The sequence below is a fragment of the Electrophorus electricus genome, chromosome 4 (assembly GCF_041902795.1).
Source record: "Electrophorus electricus isolate QZ-2024a chromosome 4, ASM4190279v1, whole genome shotgun sequence".
NCBI lineage: Eukaryota > Metazoa > Chordata > Actinopteri > Gymnotiformes > Gymnotidae > Electrophorus > Electrophorus electricus.
In genome coordinates this window covers 3,242,603-3,257,500 of record NC_137500.1, presented here as the reverse complement: position 1 = coordinate 3,257,500, position 14,898 = coordinate 3,242,603, and the positions used below count along the sequence as shown (strand labels likewise).

Sequence of the window (14,898 nt, the reverse complement as noted above, 5' to 3'; positions counted from 1 at the left end):
AATGACTCATTACACTGGCCTCCTGAGAGTTGTAAACGACCTTTACTGTCTGCTGATGCTGGGCACCTAAATATCATGCTCCTTCTTGTTCTAATTGCGGCTTTTGATACCGTTAATCACAATGTACTTCTTTCCCATCAGTCCTCTGCTGGCATCACACAGGTTGATTGAGCTTTAGGCCACACCTTTCCCACTGAAAACACTTTATCTCCTCAGGGAAACCAAAGTCATTCATTGCTCCCATGTTGCCCATTAGACAAATTACCCATGACCAAGCTCTTAGCTTTCATTGTTATGTGCATGACGTTCAGTGCCAATTCTGCTGTCATTTCCAATGTTTCTAATACTACTACCACCTCCCTGTTACATGTGCTGACAGCATGCACCTCTGATTTTAAACTCTGGATGAATGAGAATTTTCTTAAACACAAAGAAAATTGAAATTATGCTAGTAGACTCCAAATCCCTAGTCTCCAAAACTGAAGGTGTGACTGTTAAATCCACCAAAGTTGTTAGAAACCTTGGCATCCTTGATTCTACATTTGAGTTCTGTCTCGTGAGTCCCACATCTCATTAACAAACACAATTATATTTTACACAATAATTTATCTATCACATTAATACTAATAATCATTAATATAATCATGTATAATATTTGCATCAAATTATTTCGATTCTTGTTATCTACAGTATTCCAAAACTGGATTCAGAAGCACATGAAAGGTATATTTTCTGCTCTTACAACATAGCACACATATTCTTTTGATAGTATGCGAGTGCTATTTTTTAACATAAAATTCTGCTGTTCTAACGCAAAACTCCTGTGTGTGAATGTGCTTGCACTTGTGTATGTATGTGTGTATATGTGTGTTTGTGCGTGTGTGTGTACTTCACCATTCTGTGTACACTGCAGCCCCTCTGTTCGTAGGTTGAGTGTGATAGCGTGAGTGTGAGTGTGTGTGATAGACTCTGCTTCTTGCCGTAATAACCTGGCTAAGCTTCAGACCTGCGCCACATCGTATGTGCGCAGCTGCGGTCAGACCCCAGCTGTGTGCCTGTTCCCCCCAACACCCTACCCCCTTAGTACGACAGCTCAATGGGAGAGTTTTGGAGTGTCTCATTAGTGAGGCTGAAATGTATGCTAGGCCCTTCTCTGTTGTCCTGCCTAGCTACACTGCTTCATTCCGTGAAGTGTGCTGTTTAACCTCATGGGCTTTGTTTATTGGGGACACGACCATTCTCAGAAACATTCAAAGGCTACCATGTTTCTTACTTACACACAGCAGTTCTTATCAAATGTGCTGTGGATTGTGTATGTGCTCAGAAGGGTCATTAACTAAATTTGTTGACTCCTTTGAACTTTGCTAATAGAATCACCTCATTGTTCCTGAATATTCATGCTGGCCTACATGGCCATGATCTAGCACTTTACTCATCATATCGCATAGTGTGTGTGTGTGTGTGTGTGTGTGTGTGTGTGTGTGTGTGTGTGGCTTCTCTATAACACTGGGCTGGAACAGAAGCCAAGGACAGACAGCTTGTTACTGTTGGCAGACTTCTGTACATCAGAAAACTCAAAGCACCAGAACTTCCACACAATAACATTCTGAAAGGACATTTCTCAGGATATGGACTTGACCATCACTTCTAGTCCAAACTTGAACAACTCCTAAAACCTAAAATCCATCATTGTACAAAGTGATGGTTAGAACACATATAAATCCTTCATAAAGTATATATATATATATATCTGCCAGTCCCCTCAACAACATAATGACATTTTCATGTAACGATTGGTATTTGTGCATGCATGTGTGCATGCTCATGTCTGTGTATGCGTGTGTTTCTGTGTGTGTGTTTGCATTTTCGCTTTCAGCCCAGATGCACCTGCTGATGATGAAATTAGGTATGCATGTGTGAACACACACACACAGTTGTTTTATTCATATTATTTATCAACAGAGCATGACTTTTTCTTATTCTTATTCCGCTGAAACTCTGCTTTGCTCTCCCGACAGGAAAAGAGGGCCAGTGGCGTATGCTTCCCAGAAGCCCTGGCTTCTCAACACCTCTGTGGTGGAAAACATTACCTTTGAGATGCCTCTGATCAAACAGAGGTAAAGCCTGGCGCTGTGCATCGATTCCTTTGGTCTCACTGACGTTCTCTAGTTCAGATTTGTGCCTGTCTAAGCCACTTTTTCACTGTATCCAATTTCCCAGGGTCAAATTTTTCAAAGTCTCAGCATTTTTCAGAGGGCGTCTCCCAATGCCATAATGGTGGCATTAGTTGCATTATTGGTGTGTTTATGAGCATTTTCTGTTATAGTCTATGCACTGCAGGACTCACTTTGCGTCGTACACAAAAAAGGACCTCAAGACCCCTTACCATATGCTGCCTGTTTTTTTGCTGTTGTTTGGTTTTTTGTTGTTGTTGTTTTATCTGCAGTTACTGACAATAGGGCCATCTTTTATCAGTCTTCTGGGAGCCTGTTTTACTGTCTGGGTGCCTAATGGCCCCGTGTTGCTGTGGTGAGCTTAGACTAAAAGCCCCTCCCTCACTATCACTGCCCTCTCTAACACCTGTTTGTGTCAGTTAGAGTTCATCTCTAAATTACGCTAACAATCATGTGACAAGTATGCAAGTCTCTCTCTCTCTCTCTCTCTTTCTCTCTCTCTGTCTCTCTCTCTCTCTCTCTCTCTCTCTCTCTCTCTCTCTCTCTCTCTCTCTCTCTCAAATTTGGTTATTTGATTGAGCAAAAGGCCCTTCAAATTTGCTAGATTCTCAGGTACCTTCTGATTGTTCTGGGTCTTACCACCAAGGCTCTTTTGTATGCCTCCGACAGAACACCAGATTCGCTGGTTCAGAGTTCGTGCTGGGAGATCCTGCCTCCCCTATAAAATACAGCTTTTCTCTGGAGCGAACGCCAGGCGTGACTAAGCAGTGTGTAGTGTGCTCAGTACTGTGTGCCCTGACTGTATGCAGGTATAAGGCAGTGATCGAAGCATGCTCTCTGCAGCCAGACATCGACATTCTACCACAGGGGGACCAAACAGACATCGGAGAGAGGGTCAGTCTGCTGTCAATCACACCATAACCACGCCCTCTTTACACCTGCTGTTTCTAGACACAAAAACAGCAATGATTTAGTGAATTGCTTTAGCAAATGCTATAGTGAATTGTTTTCCATACCAAAATGAAGCATTGGTTGCAAACCCATTTCTGTCTTGGTGTGCTAAAATGCAGCGCCAAAACAACAAACACTTCCTAACTCTCCAGTTATTTACAGGCTGCACTGTACTGTAGATCTTGAAATGTCCTTTGACATTCATTCAGAATTCTATTCTCTCTCTCTGTACCCCTCTCTTTGTATTTCTCTCTCTCTCTCTCTCTCTCTCTCTCTCTCTCTCTGTACCCCTCTCTTTCTGTATCCCTCTCTCTCTGTATCCCTCTCTTTGTATCTCTCTCTCTTTGTATATATCTCTCTCAACTGTATTTCCCTCTCTGTATACCTCTCTCTGTATCTCTCTCTCTCTGTATCCCTCTCTTCATATCTCTCTCTCTTTGTATCTCTCTCTGTGTATATCTCTCTTTGTATCTCTCTCTGTATCTCTCTCTGTGCATCTCTATCTCTCTCTGTACCTCTCTCTCTGTATATCTTTCTGTGTATCTCTCTCTCTCTCTCTCTCTCTCTCTCTCTCTCTCTGTATCTCTCTCTCTGTACCTCTCTCTCTGTATCTCTCTTTGTGTATATCTCTTTCTCTCTCTGTGTATCTCTCTCTGTGTATCTCTCTCTTTTTCTTTGTATCTATTTCCTCTCCGGAGTTATCTTTGTCTGTAGAGGACACACATGTCCTTTTAGAGAGTGTTTAACACACCTGCCTTTCCACATGGACAATTAATACACACCCATTATATTTACTTAGCTGCATCTGTGAAAAAAATATGTTATTTAAATAGATTTGGATGATATTGCTAAATCATCAGAAATACAATTTGGGCAAGTTATCTTGAACATAATTTGTAACTGTAGTAGTGACCTTGCTGTTATTGCTGTTGTAGAGTGGGCAGTGTTAGCACTGTGCTAATGGGCCTTACCCTTCTCTCCTTTGACCTTTTCCCAGGGGATCATCCTGTCTGGAGGCCAGAGACAGCGCATCAGTGTGGCCCGCGCTCTCTACCAGACCACCAACGTGGTTTTCCTGGTGAGCCAGTACTCACACTGAAGACCACACACACACAGGGGCCAGACTCCTCCACACACACAGGGGCCAGACTCCTCCACACACACAGGGGGCAGACCCCTCCACACACACAGGGGCCAGACTCCTCCACACACACAGGGGGCAGACCCCTCCACACACACAGGGGCCAGACTCCTCCACACACACAGGGGCCAGACTCCTCCACACACACAGGGGGCAGACCCCTCCACACACACAGGGGCCAGACTCCTCCACACACACAGGGGGCAGACCCCTCCACACACACAGGGGCCAGACTCCTCCACACACACAGGGGGCAGACCCCTCCACACACACAGGGGCCAGACCCCTCCACACACACAGGGGCCAGACTCCTCCACACACACAGGGGGCAGACCCCTCCACACACACACAAAGAAGGCTGAGCATAGGTTCTCAGACCTCTGATCTGACTATAATGACGATACTGCTTCATCATTGCATTATAATAAACGAGATGGCATCCCACTTCGTTTCAGAGGCTGAAGCGTCACCTCTCCTGGGTAGTGGTTCAGTGTAGAATTCATTGGTGGGATCATATCACACGTTTAGGGCCTGACCTTGCGCTCCTCTGTTTTCAGGACGACCCGTTCTCGGCGCTGGACATTCACCTGAGCGACCACCTGATGCAGGAAGGCATTCTGAAACTGCTCCGCGAGGAGAAAAGGACCGTGGTGCTGGTCACCCACAAACTGCAGTACCTACCTCACGCAGACTGGGTAGAAAATTACACACACACATCCTCCCAAGAGCATCTTGTACCATTCACCTTACTTGTACCTTTAATGATGGATTAAAGTTACTTTACAGTTTTACTTTTATTTTTTTTGTCTGCCTGTTGTTGTTTTGTTTTTTTTCTGGGATCGTATCTTTCCCGCCATGTGCTTTCTGGAGCGCCGGGCTGACTGCCCATTCTTGCGTAGACTGGCGTAAAGAATGGCTTTCTCCAGCACCGATCCGCCTCCTGCCATTTCCAAGATGGATGTCACTAGTGTGGGAAAGTGTTGTTTACCTTCCCTGCATCGATGTCTATTACTCTTTCATTTAACACAGCAGGCGCCACTTCTGCTTTATCGCAGACGTCTTCATCAGTCATGTCTCCTGAGAGGCACCAGCCGTCTGTCCTCGTATGTGCCATGTGAAGTCTGTGTGACTGGAAGCAGAGGGACGGTCTAATGGCTTGGATCTGTGCTCTGCGCTTTGTCTGTAGATCATCGCGATGAAGGACGGGACGATACAGACTGAGGGGACACTAAAGGACGTCCAGAACTCCGAGCCGGAGCTGTTTGCGCATTGGAAGGCCCTCATGCATCGTCAGGACCAGGAGTTCCAGAAGGTTCAGCTTGTTCATGCGATACATCCACATCCATATTAATTCCTAATGCGTTATTTATTTATTTTTTGAGTGTACATGGCATCTGAGGATCTCTTTTAAAATTAAAAACTATTTCAAAGCGATTAAAGTCAGGGTTATCGCACTGCAGCAAAGCCTTTATTAGTGTATAAGGTTGGGTGTGTGTGGCAGGAGTGTGTTTAAGTGTGTGAGTGAGCTTCAGTGTGGGTTGCAGGAGACGGTGGCAGAAAGCGCCACCGTACTGGAAAGGAAGAACCTTAGGAGAGCCATGTACTCCAGAGAGGCACTGAAGACTGAGGAAGAGGAGGAGGGTAAGAGGAAGCATACCTTCCCTGTACTCTTCTGTTGAAGAGCCGTCTCTGTCTCTGTCTTCTGTCGGTCCGGTTTGCCATCTGTCAGTGTCAGGCCATGTTTAAGAGTGAAACCCCCTCTTGCTCAGTCAAGGCGATTCCCTTTGACGCGCACACAAGCTTGGATGGGTTGTGTATTGGAGGCTGAATGTCTGGCTCCACACCCGACCTTCCTAACTGGCCTCTGGCGCTCACACTGCATCCTGTGTCATGTTTCTGTCCTCTGATAGCATAATAAACAGTTTGACCCTCCTCTAGACCAGGCTTGGCAGCTTTGTGGCACCAAGCCCAGCCATAATCCCCCTCCGACCAGCCGCCGCGTGCCAGACGACAGAGTCTGACGAGGCCCAGGGCAGCCTTGTGCGGCACTGCTGCTACCGGCAACCTTCTGCCAGACAGATAGATGCACTCAGGGGGGAAATTTCATATAACCCATTGTCTGACAAAAGATCAGGCTTACCCAAGGAGGGACAAGGCTTTCAAAAGAGCCATTTTCATTTGTAATGTTGTCAGATGCCATGTGTCCTTTGACAATTTGTTTTTTGTCTAGTCAATAAAAGCTGTCAGTGGTTTATCACGTTCTGCCCATGCCCCATTCTGTTACCGAAGCATGTTTTTCATCTTCCTGTGCATGATAAAACCGTTCCCGGTAACACGGGTGTAATTCTGCATCAAAGCAACGCAGCCCCGTGCTGGGTGATGAAGTGGCCTCTTCACTACTTGCCAGGCTGCGTCTGACTGATGCCAGTGTGCTCTTGTGTGCTGCTGGCCTGCGACATGCCCATGTTCAGTGTTATCAGGCTGTTTTCTGTCTCTGTCTGACTGCCGTCTGCACTCCGCAGCCCTGGGGACCGCACTCACTCCTGAAGCAGGTGTGCATGCTCTCTCTGCTGTGCGTTTGTCTCGAGTAGGTAGCGATGCTGTGTGCTGCACGCGGCTGCATGCGTCCAATCGCGTAGAGCGCCCCGCCGCTCGGCCCTGCCCTGTGACGACATGCTCCCGATGCGTTAAGTGCTTCTAGCGTTTGTGTCTCCGCACACCTTCCCTCACGCCCTTTCTCTCTGTGTCTGTCTGTCTCTGTATCTTGTTCACTCTGTATATGCTTTCCTCCTACACCCAGCACAAAGTCCTGTCGCCCACTCTCTTATGCACTTAAAAGGACGCAAGGCCACGTTCTAATTTTAGGGTGGGTGGAAGAGCTTAGCGCTCTTAGCAGTCACCTGACCGGTGAGACGTGAATCGGCAGTAAGCCGTCAGGACCGCTCCCCATCCACCCCATCCCCATTCTAAAGGTCTGTCTCTCCCACTGACATGTACAGAACTCTGCTATAGATCGGCGGACCAGTCAGCGAATTTCTTCAACAGAGTAATGTCAGCGATGGGGTTAGGCATGTTCTTGTTGTCCAATTCCTTATCACAGACCAGTGGCCTTCCCAGTTTTCCACTCACTCTCTTCTCTGGTTTCCTGCCTCATTTCACTTCTCTCTCTCTCGCTTGTCTCTCTGTCCCCCTGCCCTCATTCTTCTTCCTCTGCACGAGTAACCCGACAGCCCTAGACACGCCCCTCTCATCTGCAAGCTCCACCCCTTCTCGGCGGCTCGGCCCTGCTGCATGCTGGGCTTGTCAGGAATGCTGCACGTTTTCGGCTTTAGCGGCTTTAGCGGCAGGCTGCCGAAAATGTCGCTAACTGAGCAGTGACAGAATCTCAGCGCTTGCCACTCAAACGCCTGAGCCGTGGCCGCCTGCACTGAAGCATGCGCGCTGCTGAGGGACCTGCTTGGCGCCATCACCTAGCCGTGCGTTGTTTGCATCCGCACCGCGTGCTCCTGTCCCTAACTGCTGTCGGTAGCCATAGCTAAACAGCCCGGACCGGGCCCTTACCTGGGCGCTGTCGTCCACCCCGCAGAGGAGTCGGCAGAGAGCGAGGGCGAGGACAGCCTGTCACAGGCCATGCGACGGCGGACCACCATCCCCTGGCGCTCGTGCGGCAGGTACCTGGGCTCGGCCGGCCTGCTGCTCCTCCCCCTCCTGCTGCTCTCGCAGATGCTCAAGCACTCGCTCATGGTGGCCATCGACGTGTGGCTCGCGCACTGGACCTCCGACGTCATCCGCGCCAAGATCGACGCCGCGCGACCCAACTGCACGCTGGGGCAGGTGAGTGCCGCTCGGGCCGCGGGAGGGGGCGTGTTGCCACTGCAGTGTGTGAGTGTGTTAAACCACGCACTGTTACGTTGAATCTGCATACGCTGAATTTACATAACTAAACTTGCAAATGCAACATTATTTACTCATCAGTCTTCCTGAGAGATTTTATGGTTTCATATAGATTTCCTGTAGACTTCAGGGTAGGATCCTGTAGTATATGTAAGCACTGTGACCTGTAGAGGAACCCCTTTGTCTAAATATCACAGTAGTCTTTCATGCCTGTGCAGTAATGTGGTATCAGCTGAAGCTAAAATCGTCCCCTTGCATACACACACACTGTGAGTGGTCCCTTCGTGTTATTCACACGTTCGGGGCACAGCAGGCGAATGTTGTTGCCTGACTAGACTTCCATACTCACTTTATTATTAGACACTCGAGTGTAGCTGTGCCCGGGGAGAAGTGGCATGATTAATCACCCATGGACACCCCTGCACCAATGCCCCTTACACGACACAAAAGTAGAGGGACTAGCCTGTCTCCAATGCCTGAGCTACTCTGAATGCGTGTTCAAAATACACTGTTTAAGATGTTTGAACATCCAAGGGCTTTCTGCACAGCTGTTCAGACAGAAAGAGTCTTAGAAAGACTAAGATGGTAAAAACCAGATCACATGATATAAGCCATACTGGTGTGCACGGTTTGATACCACAATTATTATTTAAACCACTGCCATTCCAGTTACTCAGTAAAAGGACTGTAAAGAGCTGTGGTGAAAGATTTAAGAGTCTCTTTTAATTTGTGTGCCACATTTGTATGCATTAGCAGGCCCAGATGAATATTTGTAGAGTGCTTAGGGTTATCATTAGATTGATCTGCCCTGCTTTTGTTTACGGGAAGCATGGGTAATTAAGGATGATGTGAGGCTTAAAAGGTTAGGTTAATGCTTTAGAGTCAATACAGCTTTGCTCTTAAACAACCTTCCCTAGCTAATGCGCTGATGGGGCTCTCTCTTCCTGTGTGTTCCCTTGAACCTCCATGATGGAATATCAGTACCATTCAGTCTCTCTCTGTCATTCACTCATCTCTCCCTCATCCTCCCTCTCTCTCTCTCTCTCTCTCTCTCTCTCTCTCTCTCTCTCTCTCTCTCTCTCTCTCTCTCTCTCTCTCTCTCTCTCTCTCTCTCTCTCTCTCTCTCTCTCTCTCTCTCTCAGCATGTAGCTCTCAACACTGTCACATTCACACGCGCACGCACACACACACACACAGACAGGCAGGCAGGCAGGCACGCACACATACGTGCACTTGGCAGCGGGAAAATAAATGCATTGTGTGTGCTGTTGGGTGCAGGACTGTGGGTTGAGTCATTCCTCGTACCTGCTGGTCTTCAGTGTGCTCTGCTGTCTGGGCATCGTGCTGTGTCTGGTCACATCCGTGGCCGTGGAGTGGACAGGCCTGCGCGTGGCCAAAGAGCTGCACCACAACATGCTGAAGAACATCATCGTCGCCCCCATGAGGTAGGCACACCTCCCGCCTTATTAGGAGGAGCTTGTTTAGTATTCCTGCATGCACGTTTGTGTGAGTGTGTGTGTGTACCTGCCAGATCACATAACTGTGTAAAGTGTTTGTACCATTTTGCATAGTCAATCACTGGTGAACTGTCTGTTGACTGATGTGTCCCATCTGTCTTAGCTGAGGACAGCAAACAGTATTTCTGCTTTTAGCACCATGGCAACAGTAGAGTGCTCAGGGGTAAAGAGGGAGCCAGTACACTGTGTGTGTGGTTTCTGGCCTGCTTACCTTCCCCTGTGGACCAAAGTTATTACATGTTAATCCAACCAAAACAAACCAAACCTATTGAAAATAGCAGACATGTATAAGGGAACGTACAGGATTAGAATGTGTTAAGAAGTTCAAATTAATTGGGCATGTGAAAGCGTTCTTACAGTATTTCTGAGCCTTCTGAGAAAAGGTTTCTTTTTCTTTTTCCAGACTATTTGAGACGACTCCTTTGGGAAGCCTTCTGAACCGATTCTCGGCTGACACAAACACCGTAGACCAGGTACGCCATTAAAGGAGCGCTAGAGAGAGACACTTCCTCAACATCTTTCTCTCTTTCTTCTCCCAGAACAGGGATTAGATGTATACCTATAAAAAACAAACAAACAAACAATAACACAGTATCCTTCGCTTCTCTGAAACAGAAACGTACACAATATTGAGATTTGACTGCAATATGATTTGATATCAATAGGTCAGATGACAAGGGTTAATGATTATTTTTCCCTTGTATGACTGTTCAGGTTGGTTGGTCACGCTGTTTACTTTGATGTTTTGATGATAATGGTCAGTTAGCAATTTTCTCAAATCACCCTGCGTACCAGGAGACTAGAATATGGGACACGCAAACAAAAGGTTCACATCTTAGAAAATGTGTTGCAAAACTCAACTATTTCCTGGTTAGGTAGTTTGAGATAGGAACAAGCACAGCTTCAGTGGTTCTGATGTGATTCTGTTGATGACATTAAGCCTGTGTGTATTTATACACAGCCAATCTCATTCATCAGAGGTCGACAAAGGAACTCACTCCCATCAGTAGCATGTCACTACAATAAAAAATATGCGTATAATTCAACAAGAATATATTTACAGGAGATGCTTTGTCATTCCAGACAAGACTCTGGTTGAACCCCTCAGCACAGGTTTAAAGGATTCTGAGTTCTTTTGCTAGTAGACTAACAAACACTGGTCATTAAACTAAAAAAAAGACTCTGACGCTGTGAATGTGTGTCCTCTGTTCTTTCTAAACCCCCTCCCCCAATTTCTCCAGCACATCCCTGCTACACTGGAGTGTTTGATTCGATCTACTCTTCTGTGCGTGTCTGCCCTAGGTGTGATCTCATATGTCACACCCGTGTTCCTCATCGCGCTCACACCCCTTGCCATTGCCTGCTACTTCATCCAGAAATACTTCAGAGTGGCGTCCAAGTATGCTCCTCACACGTGCCCCATATTTATAGACATGTTTAGAAATAGAACAGCCAGCAAGCTAGCTAAAAGTCACATATATAATCTGTTTAGCTAATATTGTCATCCTGGTGTATACAGGAAACCATTGAAACTCCCCCCCCGAGTGTCATGTCACACAACGAAAGCATTATATATCCTCCCCATCCACTTTATTCCAAACTCCTACTTTGCTCTTGTATCTTTTAACTATGTCACAGGTGCACCTGTGTTATAGCTGCAGTTTGTAGGTGTTCCGTTACAGACTGTAGCCCATCTGTGGTCATGCATAATTTGTCAGCCATCCTCGATCGTCCGTTAATCACTTATCAGTCCCTGACTGCAGGACTACTCCTGGCAGCAGGGCATTCTCAGCCCAGCAGTCACACTGACACGCCAGCGTCAGGGTCGCGAGGGGAGGGACGACTGAGAGGCTAACGCGGGTACGAGAGTATCCGACACAGCGGTGTTCCTGGAGATTTCACACATCAGCGTCACTGCTGGATTGAGAGGGATCTGACAACCAAATACATCTTGCCACCTGTTCATTGATGAAAAACAATGCACAATGGTCAACACATAGTCAGTCTCTAACCCTACACCTGCAGGCTGTTACGAGTTATGACATTTTTCTGGAATGTAGTTAACAGTTTAACCTAAGGTTTACTCTTTCCGGTCCTGTGTAGCTTAGGTACTTGTTTCAGGGGTCCTTCTAAGATCAGTTTGGAGAATGCTTGAAAGAGATGGATGACCCTACTAGACACAGGAAGTGTTAAGTGAGGTGATGAGAATCGTGCGTAAGACAGCTGTGTGATTGTGCGTGTCCTCTGCCTCATTCCCGTGTGTATGTTTCTCCAGAGATCTGCAGCAGTTGGAGGACAGCACCCAACTGCCTCTGCTTTCTCACTTCTCTGAGACCGTGGAGGGACTCACTACCATCAGGGCCTTCAGGTGAGGGCCAGTCACAAAAGACACGTGTACAGCAGTCAGACCACGATGCTTCAGTGACCTGTAATGTCTCCTCTGCCCTGATAAGAAGCTGTTGTGCTTTACGTGTGTGGCATAGGTACGAGGCCAGGTTTCGCCAGAGGCTCCTGGAGTTCACGGACGCTAATAACGTCGCATCGCTTTTCCTCACCGCTGCTAACCGCTGGCTTGAAGTCCGCATGGTATGTCACCTTCACCGCAATCATTGGTACCTTCCAATAATACATTCCAGCAAGGGGAATCTTAGCGTGTTTCTCTGAGTGCAAACAACGCCCTGACTGCTGCTGTTGATAATTCCCGTACAATAATAGATACTCATACAGTCATTTTTATTTATGTCCACACAGCCAGGATATGTGCATTTCTTAGAACTGTTGCCATCGTAATATGACTCATCTGAGCTCTTTCAGTTGTATTACATGATTGCTCCCTCTGTAGGACTTTCTAGAATTACAGGATATTTCAAAAATGGCAGGACATTCTAGAAAAACTAGCCATGCCTCCAGAACGAAACATTCCCTTGTGGCTCACTGTATGTTTGAAACACAGGCTTAAGAGATGAATGAGGCCAAAACAGATCATTAAACGCTGGCTTTTCTTTAACTTTGCCAGGAGTACATTGGCGCCTGTATTGTCCTCATAGCTGCAGTCGCCTCCATCACCAGCTCTCTCTGCAGCTATCTGTCCACGGGCCTGGTTGGGCTTGGACTGACCTATGCTCTGATGGTATGACCTCCTACAAACACACCAACAAAACGAGGGTTGCATCAAGGATTTCACTGGCTGATACTAAAATGTATATTCTGTATGTAGCAAAAGACGTCAGCGTGCAGGGACTTCTGTCTCTTTAGACGCTGTTGTCTTATTCATGCCTTATCATGCCATGGATATGGTGACATCCATTTTGTCATCTTGATCTGGATATTGGGTCTCTGCAAATCTCTCCTTTCTTTCTTATGCTGTCTGTGTGCACACCGTCAGGTGTCGAACTACTTGAACTGGATGGTGCGTAACCTGGCTGACATGGAGGTGCAGCTGGGTGCGGTGAAGAGGATTAATAGTCTTCTGAAGACCGAGCCAGAGAACTACGAGGGACTGCTCTGTGAGCTTTGCACAGGGGATGTTAACATGCCTCCTACACACTATTACTCACTCTGTTTATTCAGCAGTGTGCGCTTTGCGATGGCCTCCGCGTTGTTTTTATCTGCCTTTTGCATCTCTGCGCTCCATTCCAATTTCCTTTCCATCTTATTCAAGTTTGGTTTATTCGTCATATACATAGACATACACAGCATAACAGTATTCCTCTCACCCTTACCTTTCTTCTCCTCCTTCCGTCTTATTCCGGTCTTTCGTCTCACTCCTCCTTAACCCCCTACCCCTCTTTGCCTCTCAGCTGCGTCCCAGGTCCCAGAGGGATGGCCCCAGCGGGGGGAGATCCAGATCCAGAACCTGAGCGTGAGGTATGACAGCTCTCTCAAGCCCGTCCTAAAGCACGTCAACGCCCACGTCAGGCCCGGACAAAAGGTACAGCCACAGATCTCCGGATGGGATCATGGCCCTGCACAAACACCGCCACAAGCCCTGGACTTAACGGTCACCTCTGTTCAAATTTAGTCATGACCTAAATATGTACCACTTACAGGCTAGCCGAAAATAGCATCGGTGTTGAATGTGAACATAATATCTGTGTAGATGATGAAGAGTTCTTTTATTGTGGGTTCCTCTGCATCTGCTGTAGGTGGGCATCTGTGGTAGAACAGGAAGTGGCAAATCTTCCTTCTCCTTAGCCTTTTTCCGCATGGTGGACACTTTTGAGGGTGCGGTTTCAAAACTCCTTTTCTGACATTAGAATGTCATCCTCCTCCTCCACTCTGAGTGATATATGGATACTCTTTTGTGTGCTCTTTTAACAGGACGGATAATTATAGATGATATTGACATAGCGAAGCTGCCTCTTCAGACACTTCGGAGTCGCTTCTCAATCATTCTCCAAGACCCCATTCTCTTCAGTGGAACAATCCGGTCAGACATGTCTAGTGTGCTCAGTTACGTTAATACATCAACAAACATTTTGCATATTACTAAAGCAATAGTTCAGTCAAAATACTAATGTTGGTTATAATGTATGAAAGCAGATGACAGCCAGTTGGCATTAAAGGTTGGCCATGTTAGCATGTTAGTTCAAGCTGTTCTTAAAAGTCCACATTCAGCACTTCAGCAGTTGTGTCTCTGTTCAGTCAGTGCATTCGTGACCTTCGAGTGACTCTTGTGCTTTAAGTGGTGCCCTACCACTTTAATCATCGAGTCTCAGTGGAGCCATATGCTGTGACTGGTGGGGTGTCTCCGATGCTGTTGCCTGCATTCCGATTGGCTAGAACAGACAGCAGGCTGCCTTGCTGTTCCATCACTAAGCAACGCTCTAGGAAATCAGGGCATCTGACTGAGTTGGGTGGCCTCCTCTGAGCCGACTGGGCAGCTTGGTTGTGCTGTTTTTCTTCCAGAATAGTGGTACCCGGCTTCACACACATGGGCAAAAGGAGGCTTTGAAAATTCTTCCTCCTTTGCTTGTGCGATTGGTGCCTCTGATTGTTTGACAGAGGAAAACGTTTGGAATGAAGAAAATACTTTTTTTTTTTTTGTTTGTTTTGTTACTTGATTAACGCTGTCTTTAATACAGGAACTTCCGTTTGTGTTCAGCTTTAATCTAGATCCAGAGATGAAGGCTACAGACAGCATGCTTTGGGAAGCTCTGGAAATCGCCCAGCTCAAACCAGTAGTAAAAACCCTGCCTGGGGGACTTGGTAAGGGAGGTGT

At 47.0% G+C, this 14,898-nt stretch overlaps 1 protein-coding gene and 1 long non-coding RNA gene across 9 annotated transcripts in view; one reads left to right on the top strand and one right to left on the bottom strand.

Annotated features, from left to right (window-relative positions):
• The window catches only part of abcc8 (ATP-binding cassette, sub-family C (CFTR/MRP), member 8), a 38,876-nt gene that overhangs the window by 22,553 nt on the left and 1,425 nt on the right, over positions 1–14,898 (top strand). For 4 of the 8 annotated variants that reach the window (XM_081711818.1, XM_027015177.3, XM_027015181.3 and 1 more), the window contains 21 exons: positions 691–723; positions 1,877–1,906; positions 2,019–2,117; positions 2,984–3,068; positions 4,123–4,203; positions 4,824–4,961; positions 5,453–5,578; positions 5,811–5,907; positions 6,789–6,818; positions 7,853–8,100; positions 9,439–9,605; positions 10,081–10,150; positions 10,919–11,076; positions 11,953–12,045; positions 12,161–12,263; positions 12,694–12,807; positions 13,063–13,183; positions 13,478–13,608; positions 13,823–13,901; positions 13,998–14,106; positions 14,782–14,885. In XM_081711818.1, coding sequence (XP_081567944.1) covers positions 691–723; positions 1,877–1,906; positions 2,019–2,117; positions 2,984–3,068; positions 4,123–4,203; positions 4,824–4,961; positions 5,453–5,578; positions 5,811–5,907; positions 6,789–6,818; positions 7,853–8,100; positions 9,439–9,605; positions 10,081–10,150; positions 10,919–11,076; positions 11,953–12,045; positions 12,161–12,263; positions 12,694–12,807; positions 13,063–13,183; positions 13,478–13,608; positions 13,823–13,901; positions 13,998–14,106; positions 14,782–14,885 — 2,216 coding nt within the window. Of the gene's footprint in view, positions 1–690; positions 724–1,876; positions 1,907–2,018; positions 2,118–2,983; positions 3,069–4,122; positions 4,204–4,823; positions 4,962–5,452; positions 5,579–5,810; positions 5,908–6,788; positions 6,819–7,852; positions 8,101–9,438; positions 9,606–10,080; positions 10,151–10,918; positions 11,077–11,952; positions 12,046–12,160; positions 12,264–12,693; positions 12,808–13,062; positions 13,184–13,477; positions 13,609–13,822; positions 13,902–13,997; positions 14,130–14,781; positions 14,886–14,898 lie in introns of those variants that run through there. The other 4 variants (XR_014123056.1, XM_027015180.3, XM_027015179.3 and 1 more) reach the window with 4 other exon arrangements.
• LOC145657422 (uncharacterized) lies at positions 9,495–13,504 on the bottom strand. The gene is made up of 4 exons (XR_014123058.1): positions 13,400–13,504; positions 10,035–10,236; positions 9,720–9,894; positions 9,495–9,622 (listed from the first exon to the last, which is right to left on the bottom strand). It is a non-coding gene; the product is annotated as an uncharacterized LOC145657422 (long non-coding RNA).